At 44.7% G+C, this 26,033-nt stretch overlaps 1 protein-coding gene and 1 pseudogene across 1 annotated transcript; both read left to right on the top strand.

Moving 5' to 3' along the window:
• The first annotated feature begins 629 nt into the window (after window positions 1-629).
• Window positions 630-12,089, top strand: LOC120689195 (annotated as a pseudogene).
• Window positions 12,090-19,419: 7,330 nt separating this feature from the next.
• Window positions 19,420-25,020, top strand: LOC120690955 (3beta-hydroxysteroid-dehydrogenase/decarboxylase-like). The gene is made up of 12 exons (XM_039973890.1): window positions 19,420-19,751; window positions 21,001-21,090; window positions 21,400-21,533; window positions 21,621-21,791; window positions 22,052-22,174; window positions 22,268-22,347; window positions 23,261-23,459; window positions 23,647-23,743; window positions 23,826-24,000; window positions 24,114-24,270; window positions 24,420-24,486; window positions 24,577-25,020. The coding sequence occupies exons 1-12, from the start codon at window positions 19,502-19,504 to the stop codon at window positions 24,711-24,713; spliced, it is 1,680 nt and encodes a 559-aa protein (XP_039829824.1). The 5' UTR covers window positions 19,420-19,501; the 3' UTR covers window positions 24,714-25,020.
• Window positions 25,021-26,033: the final 1,013 nt, after the last annotated feature.

Here is a 26,033-nt window from a genome sequence, read left to right as displayed (position 1 = left end):
ACCGGTCAGACCGGTGCATCCGACCGGTCAGACTGGTCTGCATGGCTCTGCATGGGCTCGATGTCGATCAACCGGTCAGACCGGTGGTCAAGACCGGTCCCCAGCAGAAATAAACTTCTAAGTCCTAACTGTGCACCAACCCCTTAATTCAAAACATTTACTGTAATTTAGAAATTACGATGCCATGATGCATGATATAATACATAAACTCCCGTGCCAATCTTTCACATGCAACCAAAAATTTAAATGCCATGATGCATGATGCCTGAGCGTCCTACGTTAACCTCTCGACCAAAACTGAAACCCTACTTACGTCTCTAGCACTTATTATATATCTAGGGCTTACTTCGCATAATTCCCACTCATACTACTTAACTACATCTCACCCTAAGTCAGAACTTTATTTTTAGTTTGTAATATTCAAAAATTAGTCATGCTCGTACCACCCCTAGTGCGTTTCGGCTCTGATACCAACTGTGACGGAACCGCCAAATTAAATCTCTAATTAAGCATAATGGTCGTCATTTGAACACATCGGGCGCATTAGCTTAACGACTTAATTTGGCGATCCTTTCTCAACCCACGGCCCGATCAAAACAACACCGGTAGTCCCACGCGAAGGTGGGCGCAGATGGTACAAGCACGACTCATTACTTGAAAATACAAGAGTGATCACGACACGAAACATTTAGTTTTACAAACCGAGTTCAAATACATAAATAATTTACAAGATTAACACTTACATAGACATGACTGAAGTCGATTACAAAGATCCTACAACTACTCTAGCTTACATCAGTTCTGATCCACCCCGACCGGTCGGACCGGTCAGACCGGTCTACGCAAAACAGAAAGGCTGCACACTCAGCCCACAAGTGTACAACTCGACAGCGCCCTAACCTAAGGGTCCCGCTCCTCGACCTGCCACCCCTCTGCATCCCGGCAGATGAACTTGACACAACAGGGGCAGAAGTCGACGTCCGGGTGTCCTGTAATAATAAATGTGGCAACAAACCCTGAGTATTCTAATACTCAGCAAGGCTTACCCGACCCGTGGGTATAACTTAGCCCACATAACTAAACATGCAAGGCTTTTGGCTGGTGGTTATTTTGCATAAAAAGCCTCTAAAAGGAGTCCTTATTTTTCCACTTTTAGCTCCCAATTCTATATTCTATCATTCTCAACTAGTATTTGCACCTGCTAAGAAATCATAACAGACATGGAGTAGTAGTTCATGGTAGTCATTTCCAATCATCACTTAAGTTCCATAAGACATTACTACGATGCGGTGCTGCGATCAAGGTGCTCATATCCGAGAGCGACTGACGGCGAATCGATCCGATTTAACCTTGCAAGGTGGACCTAACCAACACGGCACGCAAAAGCCCCGTCGGACCACACGCACCAACCCTTCCCCTCCCCACATCGAACTACAGAACCACCCCACCTTCATATAGTCAGCCGAGCTCAACGTGAGACCACCAAAAGTAAACATATGCATCCCGTTTCTCCGCGACTACTCGAATCGCCCTACGGGGTGGTGATGCAGTTATGTACTTTCGAAGCGAGGCAGTACTAGGCTTACCGGTTTCGACTACCTCCTACTCCCGGCATGCGGTTAGTACAATTCAAACTCGATCACAGGGCCAGACAACGAACGGTCCTTAACCGACATAGACGGGGCTAACCTCTCCCCGCCCGGTCTCCAACTTCCTTTCCTTTCTTATCTAATTCAACATTCGATAAATTTAAATTAACTAAATGCCCTATATCTCGCGAGTGACCCGAAATCACTCAACTTCTACCGAGTTCTATTAAGCATTTCATTTCTATCGTCTTCTATATACTAGTATAACTCGAGGAAACCTAGGGATCATGCAACTAGGGTTCTAAACAAGTCCTAAACCTAATGCACAAGTAATAGAAACATAAATATATGTGTCATAATTTGAAATAAAAGGATGTGCATCGGGGCTTGCCTTGCGTCTGCTGCTCAACACTGGGGTGAGTTGGGCCTTGGGCCGACTCCTCGCGACCCTCCTGCTGTGGGGCTTGCCCCTGGGGCTCCTGTGGCTCCGCAACCACCTCGGATACGACCTCCTCCGCCGTGGCTGCTACACGTATGCATATGCATATGACATGAGAACACATGCATGATTTTATTAAAATTACCAGTAGTCTATAGACAAATATAATTCTAACTTTTTGCGTCAACTAACCCTAATTGAACCCTTCTCAGCCCTGCTATACCGGTCAGACCGGTCCCTAATACCGGTCAGACCGGTACTACTCAACGCAGCAAGCTACCGGTCAGACCGGTCCATGCGACCGGTCAGACCGGTCCTACCCAGCCAGAAGCTAGAATCCTTGGCGCGGCGAAAATCGCCCACCAAAGCCAACACCCTTCTAGGCACTAGTCCCTGGGATCCATTAGGACGTATTCGACCGGAGGAATCGCCTAAAAGCATCTAGAGCTAGAGATCGACCATGACAAGCAAAATACCTTGAATGAGCTCCTATACACGCGAATACCTTGAATCCCCTGCTCCCCAAGGATGGAATAAAGGGGAAGATGATCCCCCACACTGATTTGATCCTTCCCTGGCCTTGGAATCCGATGGTGAGGAAGGATTTGGGTTCTAGGGTTTGGGTGAGAGGGGAGGGGGAAAAAAGGGAGCCTGAGCTCGGGCTGAGCACGGAAAGTATGAGGGAGAGGGTAGAGAGAAGAGAGAGTGATTTAAATGCTGTGGGACCCAAAACAACCAGCTCGGGTCAGACCGGTCGCCCATACCGGTCAGACCGGTCCGGGCTGAACTGGCCCAGGCTGACAGAAACAATTTTTGTGTTTTGTCGCGTGGTTTGAAACTAATGACCGTGATTAATTTATTTAACTAGTGGATTAACACCTGAGTGTTATAGCGGATGTATAGTATACTGTGCAGAAGGCATTAATGATGCTACAGTGGTTGAGAATCCCCCCCGGATACGCTTCATCGCCCTGTGGACTCTCTGACCGAGGAGTGGATTCACCTGTCCCGTCGGCGAGGCGCCCGTTGAGGTAGTGTAGGTTGCGGCGTAGACTGTTGGGTCTACCGCGTAGGCGTCATGATGGGCGAAGGCGAGCCGTCGTGTCCAACTGGCGTAGCAGACTGACATTAGTGGCGTGGGCGGCGCCAGCGGCTGCACTGTGTGCCTTGGTAACGCGCGATCAACAGTGCAGCCTGGCAAAAGTCGCCTCGGGCTCTGCTGTGGCAGAGCGCACTTACGTCTCCCGTCTTGAATGTGGTAGGTGGGCGAGTCTTCCCGAGGAAGGTTCGCGGCCGCGCGCGTGCCTGCGCCTGCGGACACGTGGCGGCTCCGGACCTGCCCCAGACGGGGTGTCTGTTCCCTCCCCGCTGAGGGGTCCGGATTGTATATGGGGGTGTGGGACCCCGTGGGAGGTCCGGGGCCCCCGGCTGTTTTTGCTGAGCGCTCCCTTCTCCGGGACATGCGGCGTCACCGGACCCTTCCCTAGCAAGGAATGGGTCTGAGGCCACTGACCGGGTGAGAAGGGCTTCGGACCGCGGGGGTCCGGCTGCTCAGGCCGTCAGCGCGTAGTCAAGGATAACTACGAGGCTCTCGCCTAGACACAGCAAGAGGGGGTACCCTAGTCCAGAGGTACCGACATTTTTTCTCTGTTCTTGAAGAACAGAGTAGGAAGATGAAGGTGACGATGAGGTAGTACAAAGAAAAATGAGAGGAGAGAGAAAGGGGTGAGGAGCCGGAGGAGCAACCTATTTTTTTGTGTGAAGATTCTTTGGTATCGGCTTTGTCCTGGACCGGTACTAAACATGTGATTTAGTACCGGTCAGGCCGACCGGTACTAAATGCACGCATTTAGTACCGATCGGACGGTACCGGGCTGGGGACCGGTATTAACCGGGGCTTCCCGCCCGGTACTAATGTCTAGTTTTCTAGTAGTGAACATACCCAAACTACTTTCATCCTCAAAACTCGATCTACAAGACTTGCTTGCGACTCAAATTCGCCGACGTTCATTTCCACACGCATTTAGTACCGGTCGGACGGTACCGGGCCGGGGAGCGGTATTAACCGGGGCTTCCCGCCCGGTACTAATGTCTAGTTTTCTAGTAGTGAACATACCCAAACTACTTTCATCCTCAAAACTCGATCTACAAGACTTGCTTGCGACTCAAATTCGCCGACGTTCATTTCCAGAGAAAACCAGTAGCTTCAACTATGCAATGTCTTGGGAATTGCCAGCTCCGAACAAGCAGCCGAAGGTTGTGTAGAGCTTGAGAGTGTACCGAAGGTCCTGATAATGGCCTCCGATATCCTTTCTAGAGTGGTTTGTCTTTGTTTCATGTTGCAGGATAAAACACATGGGTAACCGAAGGTCATTGGCAAACCTCTCGCAAGGGGTGGTGGTCTTCTGGAACCCGTGAGAAGCGTGATCTCTTAGTAGTAGACAAATTGTATACTCCAACATCTGGATAGCCCGAAATATCAAATATTGTGGACAGGTTGGGGTATTTCTAGAACCATGTAATGGAGGGGTACCTATCCCCATTTTCACTGTATAAGGTTGATTTGTTGGAGGATATAGTGCATTTACACGTCCCATCTTTTTCGAGCTTGAGATCCACATTTCTTTCTGCCTGGGTTTTCCGCAACCAAGATGGAAAATTATATGGTAGTAGGCTGCAGTACGTATGTCCCATATATATTTTAAAAGCTCACTGAATACTGATTTTAAAAATTTATTTTCATGTGCGACTACTACTCATATGATTTCTGTATATAATGACCGTCAAGTAAAATATTGCTGACTACTGAAATAATACGTTTCCAAGGGAGGGAGCTAGCAGTACGCCAGTACTGTAGGATTTAGGACCGGATAATAATGGTTGTCCCTTGCGACAGCAGCATGATGGATGAGCCGTACCTGTTGCTTTGAGTGTACTGATCGCGATCAACACCATTATATTCTTTTTTTAAATAACAACATCATTATATTATCTTGTTCACGGTCCTGGGCTCCTGGCTATAAATATACCTGCAAGCTAGGGCTAAGCACTGGAAACAGACAAATCATATACCACTACTAGAAAACTCTACATTCGTCCGCGGCTATTAGTACCGGGCTCAGTTTCGGCCGGTACTAATGTACCCATTTAGTATCGGGCCAAACCTAAAGTGTCCATAGAAGTTAATTAGTACCGACTGGAGGCATCAGCAGACACTAAAGTGCTCCACTGATAGTCACCTGCGACAGTTAGCAACCATTTAGTACCGGCTGGAGTTACCGGCCAGTACTAAATAACACCAAAATATTTAGTACCGGCTGGTGGCTCCGACCGATGCTAAATTGGAGCTTTAGTAGCGGCTGGACTACTGCCCTCTCCGTCGTCCTCGGCTGCCTATCTTTTTATTCATATGTCCACCACATCCCGTCCATATCTCTCTCTTCTCTCTTATCCTATCATCTCACTTAGATTCTCTCTCTTCTCTAGCAGGAGCTTGCGGGGGGAGTGCGCCGGCCACCTACGCAGGCCACCGACGCAGATCGAGCAGGGGCCGGCCGCCTGCATCAAATCGAGCGGCCTCCCAGTGGGGGGGGGGGGGGGGCACCCTGCGCGGGGCGGGGCGTGCGGCCTCCCGGCGTGGGGCGGCATCCCGGCGTGGGGCGGCCACCTGGTCCGGCGCGCGCGTGGGGCAGCGGCGCCGAGCTGGTGGGAGCGGCGGCCGGCGGGATTGTGCAAGAGTTGTGCTTGTGATTGCAAAAACTTGTTTCTTGATTGTGCAAGGCTTGTTTCTTTATTGTGATTGCAAGACTTGTTTCTTGAGTCGATTTTGATTGTGCAATACTTGTAATTGTGATTGTACAAGACTTGTGAAATATGTGATTGCAATTCATGTGATTGTGATTTTGTGATTGTGTGAGAAAAGAAAAAGAAAAGAATGTGAGAAGAGAAAAGAAAAAAAATTTGAAACCTGCCGGGGTTCTGTCTATTCAGTACCGGTCGGTGGTACCGACCGGCACTAAACAGCCTTTTATTTACCGGGCAGCGGCCAATCGGTACTGGTCGCCTGTCCGGTACCAACGGGGGGTTGCTGCTCGGTATTAGAAGTCATTTTTCCAGTAATTAGCATGTACAATCACTGTGTACCGATCTCTAGATGGGGTCGTCGCAGCGAGATGATGAGGCGATCAGGTGGTGCGCGCGGTGACCGGCGGCCCGGGGTTCATGGCGAGGCACCTCGTGGTCGCGTTGCTCCGCTCCGGCGAGTGGCACGTGAGGGTCACCGACCTCGCCCCTAACATCGTGCTCGGCCCCGGCGAGAATGAGGGCCTCCTCGGTGACGCCCTGCGCGATGGCCGTGCCGTCTTTGTCTCAGTTGACGTTTGCAACTTGGACCAAGTTATCAAAGGTGATACGTCGTACGTGATGCTAAACAAGATTATATATTCACTTCTTTCCTATAGTAATAACAAGTGATGACATTTTATTTGATTAGTCGCATGATCGGTCAACCAGAAACAGAAGGTCGTTATATTGGACACAGACTTGTGCTCCCGAGTATGCTACTACTGTTCACGTTCCTCAAACCACCCCCTCCATTGTTCTTGTTTCGCCACTATATATGACAGTCAATTCATCAACCTTTGCCCCGGTACTGCTCCATAACCATGATCATGCCGCCCCGGCTATACCTCGGATCACCATCTCTCGCGTAGCTGCCGGTGGGCGAGGGATCGCACCGCACGCCGCCACGACTCCGCGCTCTGCCATGCCTCACCGCAGGCCTTGCCGAGTGTGTTGCGCCGCTGCCGCATGCTAGAACCGCAAGCAAGCAGGCTGTAGTGCGCGTTCCACGTACTCACAGCCACCAGCCGTGGTAGGCTGTAGCAGTGCACATGCAATGTAGTCGTGCTATGCACTCGGTTCCTGGCGCCGGCCTCGCGTGCCGCCGCTCTTCTCGCCGCCACGGCACCTCGCATCGTCACTGCAGCCTCGCGGCCGCCGCCCCTCTCACTACCGTGGCTCGGCACGCTGCTGCCCTGCTTGCCATCGAGGTTTCACACGCCGCCGCCCCGCTCGCCACCGCAGCCCTCCGTGCAAGTGCACATCAGGATTTGAAAGATTGCTATTCAAAATTTGAAAAATTGTAAAAAAAATCGACAGTCCAAATTTATAAATTCAATGATAATTTTCAAAACAAAGATTGAATTTATCACTAGTCAGCTTACCTTGAACTCAAGTTTGATTTCGCTCAGACATGCTTCTTCTTGCTCGCCCACGCCCCTGGGGCGTGGCACAACTGATGGAGCGGCGGAGCTATGAAGGTCCTGCCGCCCTGGGCGAAGCGGCAGCGCCGCGCCCTACCAGCGCTCGCCACGCTGTGCACGCCCAATCCATGCGCCCCTGCCTGGCTGCAGCACTGGCCTGGCCATTGCCATCGGCCTATGACCCGCTCGGCTGCCAAGCCCGTCTACCCGGCCGCGGAACCCCTACCTCCATTCGTCTTTAAACTATCTGTTTGTCTGGCCTCGTCGTGCCCTCGCTGCTGGGATCACCAATTCAAGGAGCTAGGCTTGCGGCTGGGATTGGGGAATCGAGGGACCGCACATGGACGCTTGGCCTATCGGTCAGGCTGGCACACTAGCTGCCTGACCGCTAATTAGTGGACCTATGGGCCGTTGGATTGGTAGGGTGGAACGTGGGCTGCTATGATTCTGCAGCACGAAGCAGAAACTATAAGTTTGGAAGTCCGTTATGTTGTGTAATATTCATATTTTTTTATTTACATATACATATTATGCACTATATATATAAAAGTTTTGCTGAAAAATGGGAATTGAGTTGAATACCCTTGATATAACTTAGGCCCATCCCTACCCCGGGTCGCCGCCCTAATCACTGTGGCCCCTCGCGAGAGGGAGAGAGCACGGTATGGAGTATGGGATCGATAAGGGAGAGAGAGAGGAAGAGGAAAGGAGCACGGGAGAGAGCATGGAAGAGGAAGAAATAAAACACATGAGAGGTTAATGGAAAGGAAGAGGAGGCATCACCGCTCTTGCTTCGTAATACGAACTGACAGTGATGACCCCTCACGAGGGAGAGAGCACGGGATGGAGTATGAGATCGGATAAAGGAGAGGGAGATGAAGAGAGCACGAGAGAGGAAGAGGATGGGAGAGGGAGACAGCACGGAAGATGAAGAAATACAGCATGAGAGAGGTTAAGGGAAAGGAAGAGGAGGCATTACCGTTTGTAACCAGTGGTAATGCCCGCCAAACATATCACTGTCGGATTGTACTACGACCCAGTGATATCACAGCCAGTTCCAAGGTGATATACTAGCATCGCCGGTTCATTTCAAACGGACGGTAATGAGACGCTTGTGTGTGATTCTGTAGTAGTACGGCATTGTGCACAATGCAAAAGGCAAAATAAGTTCACAAATTGAAGGAAGAGATTGCAGTGTGAACTCTGGTCGGATTAACCAAAATCTTCAAACCAAGCCTCATTGCCAAGAAACTAGCACATGCTTTGCTGTTCTCTCCAACTCATTGTATATGTTCACTTTTACTTGGTTCTTTTATAAACTTGCTGTACGAATCTTCCTCATAGTTTTTCATCAACAAGAAAATTAATATTTGGTGCCTAACTATGTCCATAGACAAAGTGACTCAATAAGGTACTTCTTGGAATAGATTTGCAGCCAAACTGTTGTACTATTCAATCATAGACTAATAACAACACTACTGCCCCAAGCCTGGCCCATGCTATTTCTCTAGATAGGCAGCTAGTTTGTATCTACTTTTAATTGCACAACCTCATTATCTAACTGTTTTTATTTTATTCAGCTTCTGAGAGGGTAGATGTTGTATTCCACACAGCTGCTGCAAATCCCGGCAAGAATAACTTGCAACTTCATTATAAGGTCAACGTGGAGGGTTAGTAAAAGAATCATGGCAAGGACACAATTAAAATAATATATCAAGCATTCCATATCTAATTAGCTCTCATTTGTAACCTTTCAGAAATGTGGTATTCAGATCTAGTCCAAAGCACATGATATTCACAAAGTTGATTATTTTTTGCGAGTGACGATGTTATTATTATTTATCATTAGATGTTTATAACATGCATAGAAATATGTATGAATATAAAGCCAATAAGGAACAGAATATGTATAAAACACGAATTGGTATCATTCCATATCTATCTATATTGAGTTTCAATTTGAACCTATGAACGTGTTATTACTCCATCCTAGCTAACTAAACAATAATACCAAATACGAACAGACCATATAAAACTAATATAATGTAATTCAAAAGTTTTCTATCATTTAAAGAAGTATTCTAAGGTGGTTTAAATTTACTAATTTTAGCTTTTGCTTCACCTACGTAGGTACAAAGAGCGTAATTGATGCATGTAAGATCTGCAAGGTGAAAAGGCTTATACACACCAGTTCTAGTGCTGTTGTGTTCGACGGAGTTCATGGACTTGTGGACGTAAATGAATCATTGCCATACCCAGATAAGGTTGCATGATGATATTTGTGAAAAAAAGTATACATCACTTTTCCTCTAGCAATAATGGTTCGAAAGATGATAAAGTGAACCACCGATGCATATATTTTTTATGCATACTCATATTGTTTTTTTAATATTTTTTGGAACCCATGAATTATAAAAGTATAATGAAAATATTTCTAACCAAATATGTCACATTGGCAGTTTCCCAATGCATATACAAAAACAAAGGCAGAAGCAGAGAAGTTAGTCATGAAGGCCAATGAAACTGATGACCTTCTAACATGTTGCATACATCCTAGTAGCATTTTTGGGCTTGGTGACATGATGTTACCAACTCTGGATCGATATGGATGAACACACGTAAGGAAGTAGAACTTATGTTTAGTATCACAGAGCTAATAAATATTTTATAGGAATAAATCTACTTTAACATATAATATAATGATGACTATAGTAATTGACATTGATGTCCCATGGCTAATTGTTTCTGACATTTTAGATCTTTAGGCACATCTACACATCATTGAATGAATGTTCAAGAAAATTCTTTATCTTAAATGCTTAGATAAATTTATCTTATTTTAAATGGTGTAATAATAGTAGTATGTTATACAAGGTACTAGTAGTTTTCTTAAAAATTTTATCTACTGGACTTTAGGCTACTTTGGCTGGTTCTATATGAATCTTCTCTTAAAGCAGAATTTATCTATCTCGATGAAAATTGGCCCAATTTCCAAAGTAGTGCATATGTCTCGAAATAGCGAGGCTTGTGAACTAGACAACTATTAAGCCATAAATTACACTATTATGGAGTTTTGGCACTAGCTAATGTCAAATCAAAATTTGATGTTTCCATCTAGCTATAAATAAAGTTGTTATGGAGTTATGGTACCACCTAATACCAAATCAAGACAAATTAACTCAAAAATTGACGTACCTATTAAGCTATAAATGACATTGTTGTGCAGTTATGGCATCATGTGATACAAATCTGGATTAATAATGAAACAACTATTATTACGTACCTATAAAGCAATAAAATTATTGTTAACCCTTTGTGATCTATGTATACATAAGTGGACCTAACAATGTAATATTATTTTTGTAGTTTGTTATTGGGGATGGAAAGAATTATGATGATTTTGTGTATGTTGAAAATGTGGTACATGCTCATATATGTGCTGATAGGATTCTTTCTACTGTGGAGGGTGCAAAAAGAAGTGGAGGGAAAGTAAGTTATTACTGTCAAATGGCTACCTCTGATCTCTACTATATATGAACTATCATGACATTCAAAATTGTTAGGCCTACTTTATAACTAATATGGAGCCAATGAATATGTGGGACTTTCTAGACATGGTTCAGGAAGAACTTGGATACAAAAGGTGCCCTTTCTATAGATATAGTCTTATCCCTTAATTATAGTCTTCTACTTTATAGTTTGCAAAACGTATTTCACTATGCATGAAAGTAACATATCAAGTTTGGTGCATCTCATTTTACAACACATTCATTGTATAATCCAACGCATCTCAATTGATTAGTAATCCTCTAGGCAATTTAAGTTTTGGTGTAGTAATTTTGAGGTTACATAGCAAGTAGAATGTTACTTATAGCACCATGTGATGGATAATTTATCGTACAATACTTTCATCTAAATTTATTTACAAAAGACTCATTTTTAGTATATTAGAGTTTCAATTTCATGCACTATAGTTTTATGGCATATTTGAAATATTCACTGTGTTAATCTCTGATGGTAATTATTGTGTTGTCAGAATAGAATATAAACATCAATTTCTTTGGAAAAAATTGATGGTTTCTGTAAAAATATTTTACCAAAAATCTAAAATGGTATTCCTACTTTTTGTATGTATTGATGCATTGCAAAAGCTACATTGATTTTTATTAAGGTACATTTGTTCGGCTATAAATTTTGATGATATTTATCTTTTATTCAACATTTCTTTCTTTGCAACCAATGCTTCATGTAAGTTTCATATTATTTACATAATATAGAAATGAGGCTAATTGTGAACTATTCACTTCATATCTATTTCTAATAAATAATTCGTTCAAATTGTTTTTTTAAATAGGATATATTTTCAAAGTTAAGAGCACAAATGATAGGATCAAATTCTATTGCTAATATTTTGGAAATTTATTGTAGATTATTCAAGATAAGAATACCTGTGCTTATCATCAAGCCCATAAGCTATTTGGTAGAGTGGGGGTACAAGCTTCTCTACCGCTGTGGAATGTTCCAACCTCAGATTCTTACACCAGCAAGGATTAAATATGTGACACTCAATAGAACATTCAGTTGTAACAAAGCTATTGAAGAACTAGGCTACAAACCTACTGTGACAATCATGGTTTTTAACATTAACTTTTCATTACCATAATACTTCATTTTTATATTAGTGTAACCCCTTCGTATTGAAAACACTCACACACTTTTCTAATATATTGTCAGGATGGTCTAAAGACAACAGTCAAATCATACATTCAGTTGAAAAATAAAGATTTTTCTAAGTAAAGAGGAAAAAGGTATGAATTTGCATCCAGTGCCTTTGTATTCTACTTATATCTATTATCCATCTTGTAGGAAAGTTGGCCATGGTAATGTATTTTGTAATATCATGAGCAATATTGCAATTTAAGTATTAATATACAACTATGAAAGGCATAAGGTAATGCATACCAAGATATATACTTTAGAGAGCGAAAGACTAAAATATTTTCAATTCTTCCTACAAAGTCTTCAAAATTTTTAATGTAGTACTGTGACACCCCGGCCTACAGATAGTACAAGAGAACTTGAGAATCTCTCAGACAAAACAGAAGAGTTATGCTCTAGTTCCTTATTCCCGGATTTATGTAATACCTATCTGGAGTTAGCAGCAGTGATGCATGGGCAGTGTTGTCTCAATAAGATAGAACTTTGAATAGTGAGGTTTTTTTCTCTCTTCCTTGACCTTACCTGTGTTTCCTCTTTACCCAGCTCAGATGGCAGCGGAACAAAAAGACCTTGGAGACCGTGCAATGGGTGATGGTGTTCATGCCACAGTTTTCGTGAAGCAGCCGACGATGATACAAGATCAGTCTTCGCAAACAACATACCACCCGAAGAATGGTGAGAAGGCTTGCCCGTGTTGCCAATTCTACGGCGTCCCTTGTCGTCAAGTTCGTGCGACTGAAGATGAAGCCACAACTAGGAGGAACCAGAGGTTGTTCTCCAGTACAAAGAGAAAGATGTCTCAGCAAGAGCAGCTAGCAGAGGATTCCCTTTTCCTCGACAGTCCATCGGTCGATGAGCTACAGACCATCCAGAAGAGAAAGGATCCTAAGTGCTCTAGAGATACACAGGTCGAGAATCAAGCTCTCCATGATTATGTTGATGGGTTGACTATCACTATGAATGTGATTCAGCCACGCGGTTGCAAGGAGCCCAAAGAGCAAGCAGCAGAAATGATGCAAGATGTGATGCTAAGTTCACATGAAGGTCAACCAAGTAGCGTCATTCACCACCACCGCATGTGCTACCAATGCGGGCAAAAAGGTCATTATGCCAAAAGTTGTCCACAGAAGCGCCTTTCACCGGCTCCACGGCAGGCAGGACAGCAGGGGCGCCCATCCCAACCCAGAGCGCCACGACAGGGGAAGGTGAACCATGTGACGGCCGAGTCAGCGGCCGAGTCTCTGAACGTGGTTATTGGTACGTCCATAGTCAACTCATATCCAGCTACGGTGCTGTTCGATACTGGTGCTACGCATTCCTTTATTGCACAGTCTTTTGTCGAGCACCATGGTATTCGTACTAACACATTAAAGAAGTGCATGTTAGTATCTTCACCTGGAGGACAATTGAGGTCTCATATCTCCTGCCCCAGAGTCATTGTTTCCATAGGGAGAGTAAAGTTCAGTACAAATCTGATGGTGATGGACACCAAGGGTATTGATGTGATTCTGGGAATGGATACTCTTGCCAAGTGGGGAGTCAGAATTTATTGTGCTCAGCGGTCAGTTCACTTGTTAGCATCTAATGGCCAAGAGGTGACAGTCAGTGCTACAGAGCCTTCTGGTTTTCTTCATCAGATGGAGGCTAGACCCACGGATGGTACTCGCGTGGTGTCTGAATTCCCGGATGTCCTTTCGAAGGACTTGCCAGAAGAAGGAAGAGGAGTTGATGAAGACCTATCCTGATCTCTTTGCTAGCCAGCCCAGAATCTCGGGACGAGATTCCTGTAAGGGGGTAGGATTTGCAACACCCTGAATTAAATTTTCTATTTAATAATAAATTTAATTGGTTTATTTAATTTTCTAAGGATTTAATTGGCTTAGTTTGCATTTAACCTAATTTTGTTGCATAAATAATTAAAATTTATTTTTTTAGGGCTAACTGTTTGTGCATTCATGCCGTTGCATAGTTTTACTTGTTTGAGTGTTGTAGGGTTGGATTCAAATTTGAGTTTGAATTCAAATTAGTTGAGTGTGGTTTGAAAAGAAAAGAAGAAAGAAGAAAGGAACCCAACCCCAACCCAGCCCAAACTGCCAAACCCCAGCTGGCCCAACCCTTTTTCCCACGCGGGCCCAGCCCGGTCCGCTCTCTCCCTCTTTCCTACGGCCCAGTCAGCCCAGCCTACTCCCACGGTTTTCCTTCCGCGCTCGGCCCACCGCCTCCCGCTTGGCCCAGCTCCGCACGGCCCACGCCGCGGCCTGCCTCCGCCCGCTTGCCTCGCGCCCGCAGAGCGCTCGCCCCCCCCTCGCTGACCGCCGGTCCCACCTACCAGTCCCTCACCTGCACCGCGCGCGGACGCGCACTTCCTGCCACGCCAGCACCGCGACTGCCCCCACCTGTCAGCGGCACTGGCCCAGCCCCGCGCGTGCCCGCTCCCTCCGCTCGCGCTCGGCCCAGTTCGCCCGCTCCCTCTCCTGTCTCACTGCAACCCGGCCCCGCCTGTCATCCCTCTCCTCCCCGCGTCTCTCGCTCACCCGTCGCGCCGCGATCTCTGGTGAGATCCCCTCCTGGACCCGCACGCCGAGGTCCGGCCTCCCCCCTTTTTAAACGCGCCCTAGACCTCCCCGCATCCCACCTTCCTCCTGCCGCCCCACCCAAACCCTAGCGCCGCCTCCACCCCACTTCGCCGTGCGCCGCCGCGCTGTGCCTCTGCACCGGCGCTGACCCACCGTTCCACCGCCTTCCAACCCACCAGAGCCACCGTAGGAGTATCCTCGTGCATCCAGGAGTCGAACCCGGGGGTCCTGACACCCGGAGCTGCACCCCAGCGCCCCCTCCGCGATCGCCACCGCACCAACACCGCAGGACCTCGACGCCGGCGCTGCTGCGCGACACCTCTGCCCGATTCCGTACACGGTGAGCACCCTCTCTACTCCCCGCTTCCTTTGCGCTAGATCCCGTAGGCAGCGGCACCCTCTAGTAGCCAGCGCGCCGCACGCCGGCGAGTCTCGCCATGGCGCAGAGCCGCCACAGCCCTTGCCCTCCACGCTCCGACCTTCCCCGAACCCCGTTAACCCCTCAGGTGGCTTGCGCATGACGCCTAGATGCCCCTAGACCCCAGCCCCGCTCAAATCCACCCCCGGAGGGCCGGAAACGGCGAACTCCGGTGAGCCGCCGCCGCAGGAGCTTGTCTCCGACGACCCGCGCCGCCGCCGTCGCCCCCTTTCAATCTAAACCGTCCGATCCACCACGTACGCCCAAGATTAGAACCCGTTTCGATCCGATCCAGACCGCCAGATCGCGATCCAACGGCCGATATCCAAGGATACCAGTTCGGCCTGGGAGTTTTGCTAAAGAACCCCTCAGGTTTTCAATAATCAACCCGCGGTCCGTAATAGTTCAAAAATATTTCCAAATCCGCCCCTGCTTTTACATTTTAGACCCTGGGTTTCTTTAAAATACAACCCGCCGTCCAGCCTGGTAGTTTTTGCGAGTTAGACCCTGGAGTTAACGGTTAATTATGTTTAGGCCCTCGGTTTTTGCAGAAAACCCCCTGGAACTTAGTTTTTCTCGCAGATAAGCCCCTAGAACTTGTTTTTGGCCTAGATTATGCGTTTTAGCTCCGATTTAGGCGTTCTTTATGTCCACGCGATCGTTGTAACGCATAGAGTAGTTCTAGAGTAGTTTTGTGTGCTGTTTTCATGTATTGTTGTACTGTTTCTTAGTTTTTGCTCTTGTTTGCATGTATGTGTATATGTGGACTTGTTTTGGCGTTACGATCGTGAGTAGACGTTGAGCTACCGGAGAAGCATCAGTACCAGTACTAGGAGCCATCTTCTGAGCAGTTTGAGTAGCAGGAGAACTTTTGAGAAAGGCAAGTATATCATGAACAACCTATCACTTTAAATACACTTTCATACTGCATTTTAATACTGTATGCCTATAAGGACTTTCCTAGCCACTTTATATCCTTTATATATATCCCTTGGGTTGCATTTTGGTTAGTTGTGCTAGGTGCCGCGCTATAACACATAATGGTCCTTTTTAATTAATTTGAATAATGTTATATGTAACTTAATTCTGAGAGTGGCCCTCTGTGTGGCTTGAGTGGCTCACTTCTCATTAAAATTGGTTTTGTTAGAAACATGGTTTAGGGGGCCAGCACGGTGCTTACTGCCTGGTTGGCCACTCTCCATAAGGACCGGTTCATAGAGCGACAACCTGGGACAACAGCGCTACCACAAGACTGGAATGGGACGGTCTTGGCTTACTAATTAGGCCATTTTGGTTCGGGCGTAACTTACCGACGGGGCAAGAGGGGAGTCGAGCCTCAATGGTGCCCAGGCTACGAGGCTTGGTGTGCGCACCCCTCGAGGTGGGTACCATCGTTGCATTGCCTGAATCCTTAGCGGTTACACCTTACCAACGTGTCCTTTGTAACGGCCTCGTAGTGAGTTTGCTAGCCATCTCACCTAAGGAAGTGTGATGAACAACTGGCGTAGCTCACGACTTGTGGGTAAAGATGTGCAACCTCTGCAGAGTGTAAAACTGGTATACTAGCCGTGCTCACGGTCATGAGCGGCCCAGATCCTCCTTTTGATTAGTGGGGTTGTCTCCTTCCGACGAGGGAGGTGCCTCTCGGGATTACCTGGGTGGCTTGGTTTGGTATGGTTCTCAGTAGTTTCTTAATTAATTCTGATTAATTACTATGTAACTGGGTTAATGGTAATTCATCAACTTGTAGTAATTAGCTTTAATAAAATTTTGCCAAGACTTAAAAGCTAATGCAGTTGAGTCAGCCAACCTTAGAGCCTCATAGTTTGTGTTATACTTGTTGAGTACAAGTTGTGTACTCACTCTTGCCTCTTCTCTACTTTTTCCTCTTGGCTACGCTACTGTTGCTCAGTTCCTGCCGACGCGAGGGAGTTCACTCAGCGCTTCCAGGACTACGAGGACTTCTAGGCGTTCGTCTCCCAGTCGACGTCCCTGTGGCGCCCTACTCAGCTCCGGAGAGTTTTTATCGTATTTTGTACTTCGCTTCCGCTGTATCAGACATTTTTGTCATTAATGTAATAAATAACATTCGTATTCGTTTTATTATGACTTATTCGTGATATGTGCTGTGATATACTGTTCATTCTGTTGTATATACGTGTGATTTGATCCTGGCACGTATATGATTGCTCGGTTTATGTCCTTTAATAAACCGGGTGTTACAAGTACATTCTCAATTACTCACTTTTTCTAGTGACCAAGATACTAATCCACGACATTTGCCATGTATCAACTTGAAGCAACCAAAATGGTGTACAGATCGAAGAGGACAAGAATAGTCCCCTTAACACTAACATGCCAAAAAAAATGTTCACATACAAATATATAAATATTAATCTTTTAAAATAATTGTGCAATAAGATAAAAATAAAATATTGATAGATGGGCTACATAGTTTTGAGGCTATATACATAAGCATTGATAGTATCCTAAATTTTATAAGAGCTCTATGTGCAATAATGTAATACTATGCATGGCCAGCTAATTAATTTTAACTCTTCCAATATTAGATTTTCATGCATGGATTCATGGTGACGACATGGTGTGTTTCTTGTTGTGTATGTAAAATTGCACTTCGAGAGTATATGAGTCAAAACCAGAGGTGATGATGTCTCCAAATTTAACACTTCAGTGTTTAATCTCATAAATCTCTTGAGGTATTCTCAGATACAATATAATTTTTGTAATTTTTTGTAAGGATCACTCTGTAACAATCAGTCATGTACTTAAATTATGCTACCTATATATATATATATATTATTTTTTGTCTTATGTGTGAAACAAAGAAAGATCTTCTTACAAGATTCTGATCTATGACACTTTGGCTAAAATGTATACAAAAAATAGCGGTGATTCAACATTTTTTTTGCTAGCATTGGGAGTAAGCCTATGTTTTCGCAAGCTGACACAAATGTTGGCATTTTTTTTTTTGCCAATGACGGGTGACAAGCTGTGAAAAGCTCCGCCTAATATTTGTAAGTTCAAATCTAGCAAGACGCGACGCATGTAAGAAAAACCAATCATGCCCTTAGACCCTCCACAGTACTGCCAAAGCATTGCTTGGAAGTACCTTTTGGATTTGGGGCATCATTTCTACCGTGCTCGAACACTGTGATAATTGATGAACCTGCACTTGTCCTTGGCGACTAAAATATGTTGCTCGCGTTTGGAGGGAAGGAGAGAGGAGATGATTTTGGGATTCAGTTATACGAAGAGAGTGCTGGTGTACAATACGAGGTTACAAGCACAACTGACATCATCTACGAGAGGATGCATCGGTAGTGAAGCTACATGGTGTGAAAGGTCTTAGACTTAATGACTGCGTTCGGCTGGTATACATACGGTTGGTCTGGGCTGGAGCTATTGCAGCCGGGCTGCTGATGCCAGCTGTGTGCACTGTAGCATCAACATGGCAACCAGCGGACTGTAGTAGTCCACCAGCCGAACGGTGTGAATATTACTAGCCAAATAACTTGAGCAGTCCAAACTAGAAGTGCAAATTGTGATCTTTGTGCGCATCTTTAATTTTTTTAGTTCAAATATTTGTACTATTTTTCTTAAAAATATCTTATTTTGGAGAAATATATATTTGAACTAAAAAAAAGATCAAAAGTGCATCTAAACCCCCTAGCCCAAACAGACCTTAAATGTTAAACTTTCTCGGCAACCAAACTAATCAGACCTTATTTGGTTAATCCACTCCACAAGAGGATTAATGAGGATTGGAAGAGAGTGAGGGGATTTTAACTTGTCGGGGGGATTTAATTCCCTTGCAACGGAACAAGGTCTCAGGGGATTGAGTTGGTTCGGTTTGCATTTCCACAAATCTGTTGGTAACCGAGTAAAATAATAAAATTGAAGCCCCATTTCCACTTGCCCATCCCATGGGTTTGAACCCCTACGATCCCTCCAATTTCAGCAACCACTGGTGCGAGCAGGGTTAACCATTTCGTTTTCCGGTCAAATCCCGGTGTTTAGCGGAAACGGAATTCCGTTCCGAAATTTCGGTAAATTTCGGCGAATTTCGTTGAATTTCGGTCGAAATTTGTTGAATTTTGAATTTGAAAACAAAATATACCGAAAAATACCGAAATTTCGAATCCCGGTAACTAGCGGAAACAAAAAAAATTCCGAAATTTCGGCGAAATTGTTAACCCTGGTGCGAGACGTCGCTGTGTTCAGACGTGGTCCACTGCTCGTGGTAAACGAGTGAAATTATTAATTATGCCCAAGAGGCAAGAGGTGGACATCCCCCGAGAAATACGGACCAGCCGCTGACAAACGGGGCCCGCTAGACCGGAAGGCTCGCACGCCACAGATCGGATCGCAAACCAACCCACAGGCTCGCCACGACGCCATACTCAAAGTTCACACAGCCGCGCAGTGCGTGCCTCGTTGCGTCCGCCTCGAATCCGGCGGCGGCGGCGGCAGGGGAGATGGAGGCGGCGGCTGCGGGCGGAGGGGGCGGGAGGTGGTGCGTGGTGACTGGCGGCCGCGGCTTCGCGGCCAGGCACCTGGTGACGATGCTGCTCCGCTCCGGCGAGTGGCGGGTGCGCGTGGCCGACCTGGCCCCCGCCATCGCGCTCGACCGCGACGAAGAGGAGGGGTTCCTGGGCGCCGCGCTCCGCGAAGGCCAGGCTGCCTACGTCTCCGCGGACCTCCGCGATAAGGCCCAGGTCGCCAGAGGTGTGTGTGGTCTACCAATTCCCCCCCTCTTCCCAGATCGTTAACCAGGGCAGGATACGAAAGGCGATGCGCTTTCCGATTTCGATTCTCGTTGTTGTGCTTAAGAAATCGGACAAACTAGTGATGGGTGCCACGGCGACCGCATGATTTAGTTCCCAATTGTTCTATGTGCCCGATACCATCTTCATGTAGTGTGGTAGTTCCGTATGATTTGAGTAATTTTAGAAGACTGCCTAGATACATACTTACATCGATAGATAGTACTGAATAGTGTTGATCCTACCCTTGTGGTCTTGTGGAACATTCATTTTGTTAGCTTCACACTGTATATATGACAGGGTATGAGTTCTGGTTGGTTGTAGTGGCCTAGTCCTCACTTCTTCTCAGATATTGCCCACTACCTACCTACGTTGGTCCTGCGGAACTGATCAGTTGTTCCATAGAGGCGCACCTTTGTGATGTGGATGTTAATGGTGATACAAAACCATGAGTCAATTTCGGATATTAAGCTTGAACATGGTATTTCGTAGTTGTTGCTTCTGGATCCTTGTTAGCCTTATCGGGTGGAGTATAATGATGTGAGAAGTATGAAGTTGATTTTATGGGCCTATGGGGTATACCAATGGGACATGTCTTGCTGCTAGTGAGCATTAGTTTTGCATCAGTTAATCAATGTCCCTCATTAGCAGGGGCGGAGCCTCGTGGAGGCGAAGCTGGGCTCCGGCCCCTGCTTTGTCTGTGAAATTTAGTGTGGTAGTTAACTTGTATAAGATGCGGCCTTGATTTTAAAGGCAAGATTATTCATTCTATATCTACTACACTTTCTGCCGAGAGGCAAAGAGCAACGAACTCACTGTCGCATGGTATCTGGGCATGTTGGCACTACTCGTGGCGTTGATATCTCCTTGCCTTTGCAACTGGCCCCTCCTTATATTTTGTTCACGCTCCGCCACTGCTCATTAGGTCGATATGATGATGAACATGCAAGTAAGAGTTAGTTAGTTACTGTCCCTCAATTTTTGTGTATTTTCTCACTTTCAGATGCCTTGCTGTTAGTTGCTTTTGTCTTAGCAGTTCTCAAGTTTGTTCAATTTTGGCAACAGAGCGACTGTTGGTTCTGAGCTAATCTAATTTAAGTACCAGTTGGTCCTAATGTGCAAAAGTTTATGATTTGCATTACTCATCAATTAGTTAATTTACGTATGCAGCCTTTGTTCTTATGTCCACTGCATATGTTCTCTGTCTGCAGCTTTTGAAGGGGCAGAAGTAGTTTTCCATATGGCTGCTCCAGATTCATCCATCAACAACTTCCACCTTCATTATTCAGTCAATGTTGAGGGTTGGTATTTCTAACTTGTGTGCAGCCAGCTTTGGTTCCTAGGGTGTGTTTGGTTTCTGGCCGAAGTATGCCCAAGCTAGGCAAGCCAAAATTTGGCACCTTTGATCATTTGGTTCGGTTCCAAAACTATGGCTTAATAGCCTCTCTTTGGCCTTCATTTTGGTGGCTGAAGTCATTGCCACCAATTTAGGGACCAAAATGTGGCTTGGCTACTAGGTGGTAATTTTAGTTGAAAGCCAAACACACCCTACTTCCTAGTTACTCAAAACAGCTAACTTTGTGTAATGATTTGTATTAAACATTGCACAGGAACGAAAAATGTTATTGATGCTTGTATCCGTTGCAAGGTGAAGAGACTCATCTACACTAGTTCACCGAGTGTCGTATTTGATGGAGTTCATGGAATTTTTAATGCAGATGAATCAATGCCTTACCCAGATAAGGTCTGTTCCATATAGATTTCATTTTTTTTATTTGTCACTGGTTCGCGCTTGTTTCATCTTTCCTGACATGATGTTTTCTTACTCCAGTTTAATGATTCATATTCAGAAACGAAGGCAGATGGAGAAAAACTGGTGATGAGGGCTAATGGTAGGGAAGGGCTTCTTACTTGTTGTATACGCCCAAGTAGCATTTTTGGCCCTGGCGATAAACTACTGGTTCCATCTCTGGTTGCTGCTGCAAGGGCAGGGAAATCCAAAGTAAGAATAGTTACTTATCTGTCAACTTCAATATGCCAAGTTTAGTAAATGTTGATGATTGCATGTACATATTGACAACTCCCATAGACAGTTTTAGAATACCATTTGTTTAAGTAGTTGCTGTAATCATATGAAACTAAGCAACTTTATATCTGGTGTCCCACATTTTTAGCCCTTGTTTATATTTCAGAGAAGCTTCATATGGAACTGTTTTTCATGTTAGCACACTTCCTAAAAAACACAATATGCTTCCTGTGTAGTACATTATTGGTGATGGGAACAACTACTATGATTTCACCTATGTGGAAAATGTGGCATATGGTCATATTTGTGCAGAGAAAACTCTATCATCTGAAGATGGTGCAAAGATAGCCGCTGGAAAAGTAAATATCTCACTTAACATATAACCTTCTAGAGAAGTTAGGATCTTGCTCAGGATCTTACTTTTGAGCTTCATATTTGATATTTTTTCTCAGGCCTATTTCATAACAAATATGGAGCCCATCAAATTCTGGGAGTTCATGTCATTGATTTTAGAAGGTCTTGGATATGAAAGGTATTAATGTTTCCAATAAATATCATCTTCCATTTGGTTAATTTTATGTTATGTGAAACATTGTGGAATGTCGAGATCGTGTATTGTTTGAGCAGACTGTATCCTAAAATTTAGGTTGTTCCTCCACATTGACTCCATGTAGAGTAATGTATATAAAGAGCTAGGATATTTGTTAGTACCAACTAAGTCTATGATAAGTAACTATCCACATGACTAGAAAGCTCAAGAACCTTATCCCAAAGGCTCAAATTCGGTTGCTAATGTTTTTCCTGTTAGATGAGTCGGTTAAGAGAGACCTTAAGGATTGGAATATCTCTAAAGATATAGCTTTGGATAGGAGCGCTTGGAGACTAGCTATCAATGTGCCTGAACCTTGAACTTATTTCTTTCGGGTTTCATCTCTAGCCTACCCCAACTTGCTTGGGAAAAAAGGCTATGTTGTTGTTGTTGTTGTTAGATATATCATGTCTCCTGTTTACTGAATTGCTCCTGTAGGTTTTGATATGATTCTGTTGTTATCTTTATTTGACTTTCAAGTTAAGCTTATTTGTCCGCTAACTTTTGAGTATATCTAAATGATTTCCTTCACTTTCATCCCTATATTAAAATACATCATTATTTTTGAATTCTGAAACTTGAAGGCATGGTGAGAGAAATTATTTTGTCTATCCTGTAAGCTCATTTATAGATTGTTGGGTATCCTAATTTTGTATGCTATTGAAATTACCTTAGCTGTTACTGATCATCATAGATGTTCACCTGCTACACTTATGATTACTGTGCCCTTCGATGTTACATATGAAAGATCACAACCCATGAAAATATTTTAATGATGAGGAGAGTCCAGATGTGTTTCATTTCTGTATGAGCGGTTCAGTAACAAGTGTACTAATCTTTTAGAACTTCATTGCAGACCTTCAATAAAAATACCTGTCTCTGTTATGATGCCAGTGGCTCATGTTGTAGAATGGACTTACAAGAAATTTGCCAAGTACGGGATGAAAGTTCCTCAGCTGACCCCTTCAAGGATTAGGCTGCTCTCGTGTAACAGGACATTCAGCTGCTCAAGAGCAAAGGACCAGCTTGGTTATGAGCCCATTGTGCCCCTTAAGGTGTTTATCTATATCCTTTAACTTCATTAGTTGTCTTTCTTTTTTTTTTGAAAGAAAATTAATTGTATTTCTTGGCATGATGTGCTTTTGTGTTTGATGGGGTTGGAGCAATTAGTTCATTAAGGCGTCTGCTTCTAGTATGTTGCCTACTTCGCAATAACTAATCGATCACTATTTTGAAATTCAGGAAGGACTGAAGAGAACAGTAGAATCATACCCCCATCTACGAGCTCAGAATCAGAGAAGCATATCAAAGGCGTCAGTTTTCCTTGGGAATGGAAATCGTATGAATTGCTCCCCCACCCACCATATATATTTATAGCAATTTTATTTGAAATGCTCACCAGTTTATCTATTGGTATGCAGTGGCAAAAACATTACTTTGGGAAGATACGAAGCAAACAGTGACAGTGCTACTGCTATTGGCTGTTATCTACTACCACTTGTTTACATGTGGTTACACCTTCATCACAGCTATGGCAAAGCTTTTGTCACTGACTGCATTGTTTTTATTCATTCATGGCATGCTGCCAGCAAATGTGTATGGTCCTTTATTATCCTTTTTCTTTTGTTGAACTGAACCACCATTTTGGTTGTTCACAGTAGCACTTTGTTAACTGTTCTAATTTACTATATTTTATAATAACTTTGCAGATTTGGCCACAAGGTTGAGAAACTTGAGGCCTCAAATTTTCACATCACAGAGGTGGAGGCCCATCGTGTAGCTCATTCCATCAGCTCGTCTTGGAACTCTTTAGTCGGTGCTCTAAGATCTCTTTGCAGAGGAAATGATTGGCCACTGTTTTTCAAGGCATGCTAAGCCCTGCTTTCTGTCTTGTACTTTTAAATAGAGTTCTTCAGTACATGCTTCACAGTTCACATTCTAAATCCTGTGGGAGGCATAGTGATTCGTGGCATATTTTTCTAAAAATGTCATTGTCATTCCCTTGTTTGTGCCAGGTTGCATTATCTCTGTTGGTTGTCAGCATTCTTAGTTCAATGTCGTCGCAGGCTGCCTTCAAAATAGGTATGGAAAATCGTCACACTTCCCTCAAGTACCGCAATACAAGCAGCATGAACGCGACTGATTGTGAGGAATTTCCCATGTAAACAACAGGTACTGCTCTGGTTTTCACTGGCTTCAAAGCATATGAGAAATGGGAGGACACCATCGACAGCATGGTTGGCGACGTGTGCTCTATTCTTCTGCACATTGGTTCTACTAAGAAATCTTCCAGCCAGGAACAAATGTAGATGTGGATCTTCCAAACGATCAGTTGCTTCATTTAGTGCTATTGTATTGCTGTTCAGCTGTTTCTTGTTTGTACGCCTGGAATTTCTCTGTATTCTTTTATTGATGTAACAGAATTACCTAGCGGCTGATAAGGAACATTCCTTAGGTAATTGTCTAGTAGATGTATGGTATGAAACTGTATGCTTAGTATGAGAGGTTCTCTTCTAATTTATATTGCTTGACAGATAAATTCATCTTGCAATAAGTTTGCTGAATGGCAGAATGGGTGCATGCTTGAATAAGTATACAGGCAGACTAGTTTTGATACTACTGAGACTTGTTCATTTCAGCCCTCCAGCAAAAACCCGTATGTACAGTATGGGCATGAAATACCGAATATTTGCTTTCTCTATAAGCAGGATGAACTCCTCTTTCAAAAAAAAAGGTATGGGCATGAATTTACGCTTTTGTAGTTGCTCCGGACCTTGACTTAGTGTGGATCTTGTGTCTAACATGTGCAATATATGGGGAGCATGTCAGGTGCGAGTGTGCGTTGTACATGTGCCGTGCAGGCTTGTAGCATTTCCGGCTGCTGTGAAGCGCTCCCCGCGGTGCCCTTTTCTGTGCTCTTCATTTGCAAAATACACACTTTTTAGGATCAACACCCGAATGCGGTGCAAAGAGGAGCTCGCTGCAGCAACTTCTGCGTGGACCGGTCAAACCGGTTTTTTGGAGCGGTCAGACTGATCGCCGCCGGCGAGATCGGTGACAAACCTACGAACGTTAGTTTGGGAAGATCCGTTGGGTAGGCGCATGCAGGGTTGTTCTAGGGTCGGCAGGTCACCTAGATGCCCTCAATCGACATAGAGACGAATGAGGAACAACAAGTAGTAGATTGGAAAAGCTAGGGCAAGAAAAATTAAAAAGATAAAAAAAATTTATGATCGATTGGATAAACCTCAATCGGCCGTGGCCCTTTAAATTTATAGGGTGATGAGATCTTACCCCAAATAGATCAAAACCCTAGCAATTCTCGTGTCAAAATACAACTTCTACACGGATTCTACAGATCAAATCCGGTCTGACCACCCATGTGAACCGGTCTGACCAGTCTGCCCGGGTGCAGATCTTCCGGAAGCCATATCTCTCTCATCCGGACTCCAAATTAAACATTCTACATATGAATCTTGATCTACTCGACGAGAGCTATCCAATGGTGAAGTCTATTTTACATTTTGAATAAGTTGACCCGAACGGTCTGATCGGTTTGGAGAAGAGGTCTGACCGGTTCCCTTGCCGTGCTAATTTTGGTCGTCAACACTGTGGCCGGTGGGCTTAAA

This window comes from Panicum virgatum, chromosome 9N (assembly GCF_016808335.1).
Source record: "Panicum virgatum strain AP13 chromosome 9N, P.virgatum_v5, whole genome shotgun sequence".
In the NCBI taxonomy this organism is placed as follows: domain Eukaryota; kingdom Viridiplantae; phylum Streptophyta; class Magnoliopsida; order Poales; family Poaceae; genus Panicum; species Panicum virgatum.
The sequence above is the reverse complement of the archived record's forward strand: the minus strand, read 5'-3'. Positions and strand labels throughout refer to the sequence as shown.

Coding starts and splice junctions, on each gene's coding strand:
- LOC120690955 (XM_039973890.1), top strand. CDS start 19,502: ATGGAGGCGGCGGCTGCGGGCGGAGGGGGCGGGAGGTGGTGCGTGGTG. Junction 23,744..23,825: donor TTTCCTTGGGAATGGAAATC/GTATGAATTGCT, acceptor ATTGGTATGCAG/TGGCAAAAACATTACTTTGG. Junction 24,271..24,419: donor ATTGGCCACTGTTTTTCAAG/GCATGCTAAGCC, acceptor TGTTTGTGCCAG/GTTGCATTATCTCTGTTGGT.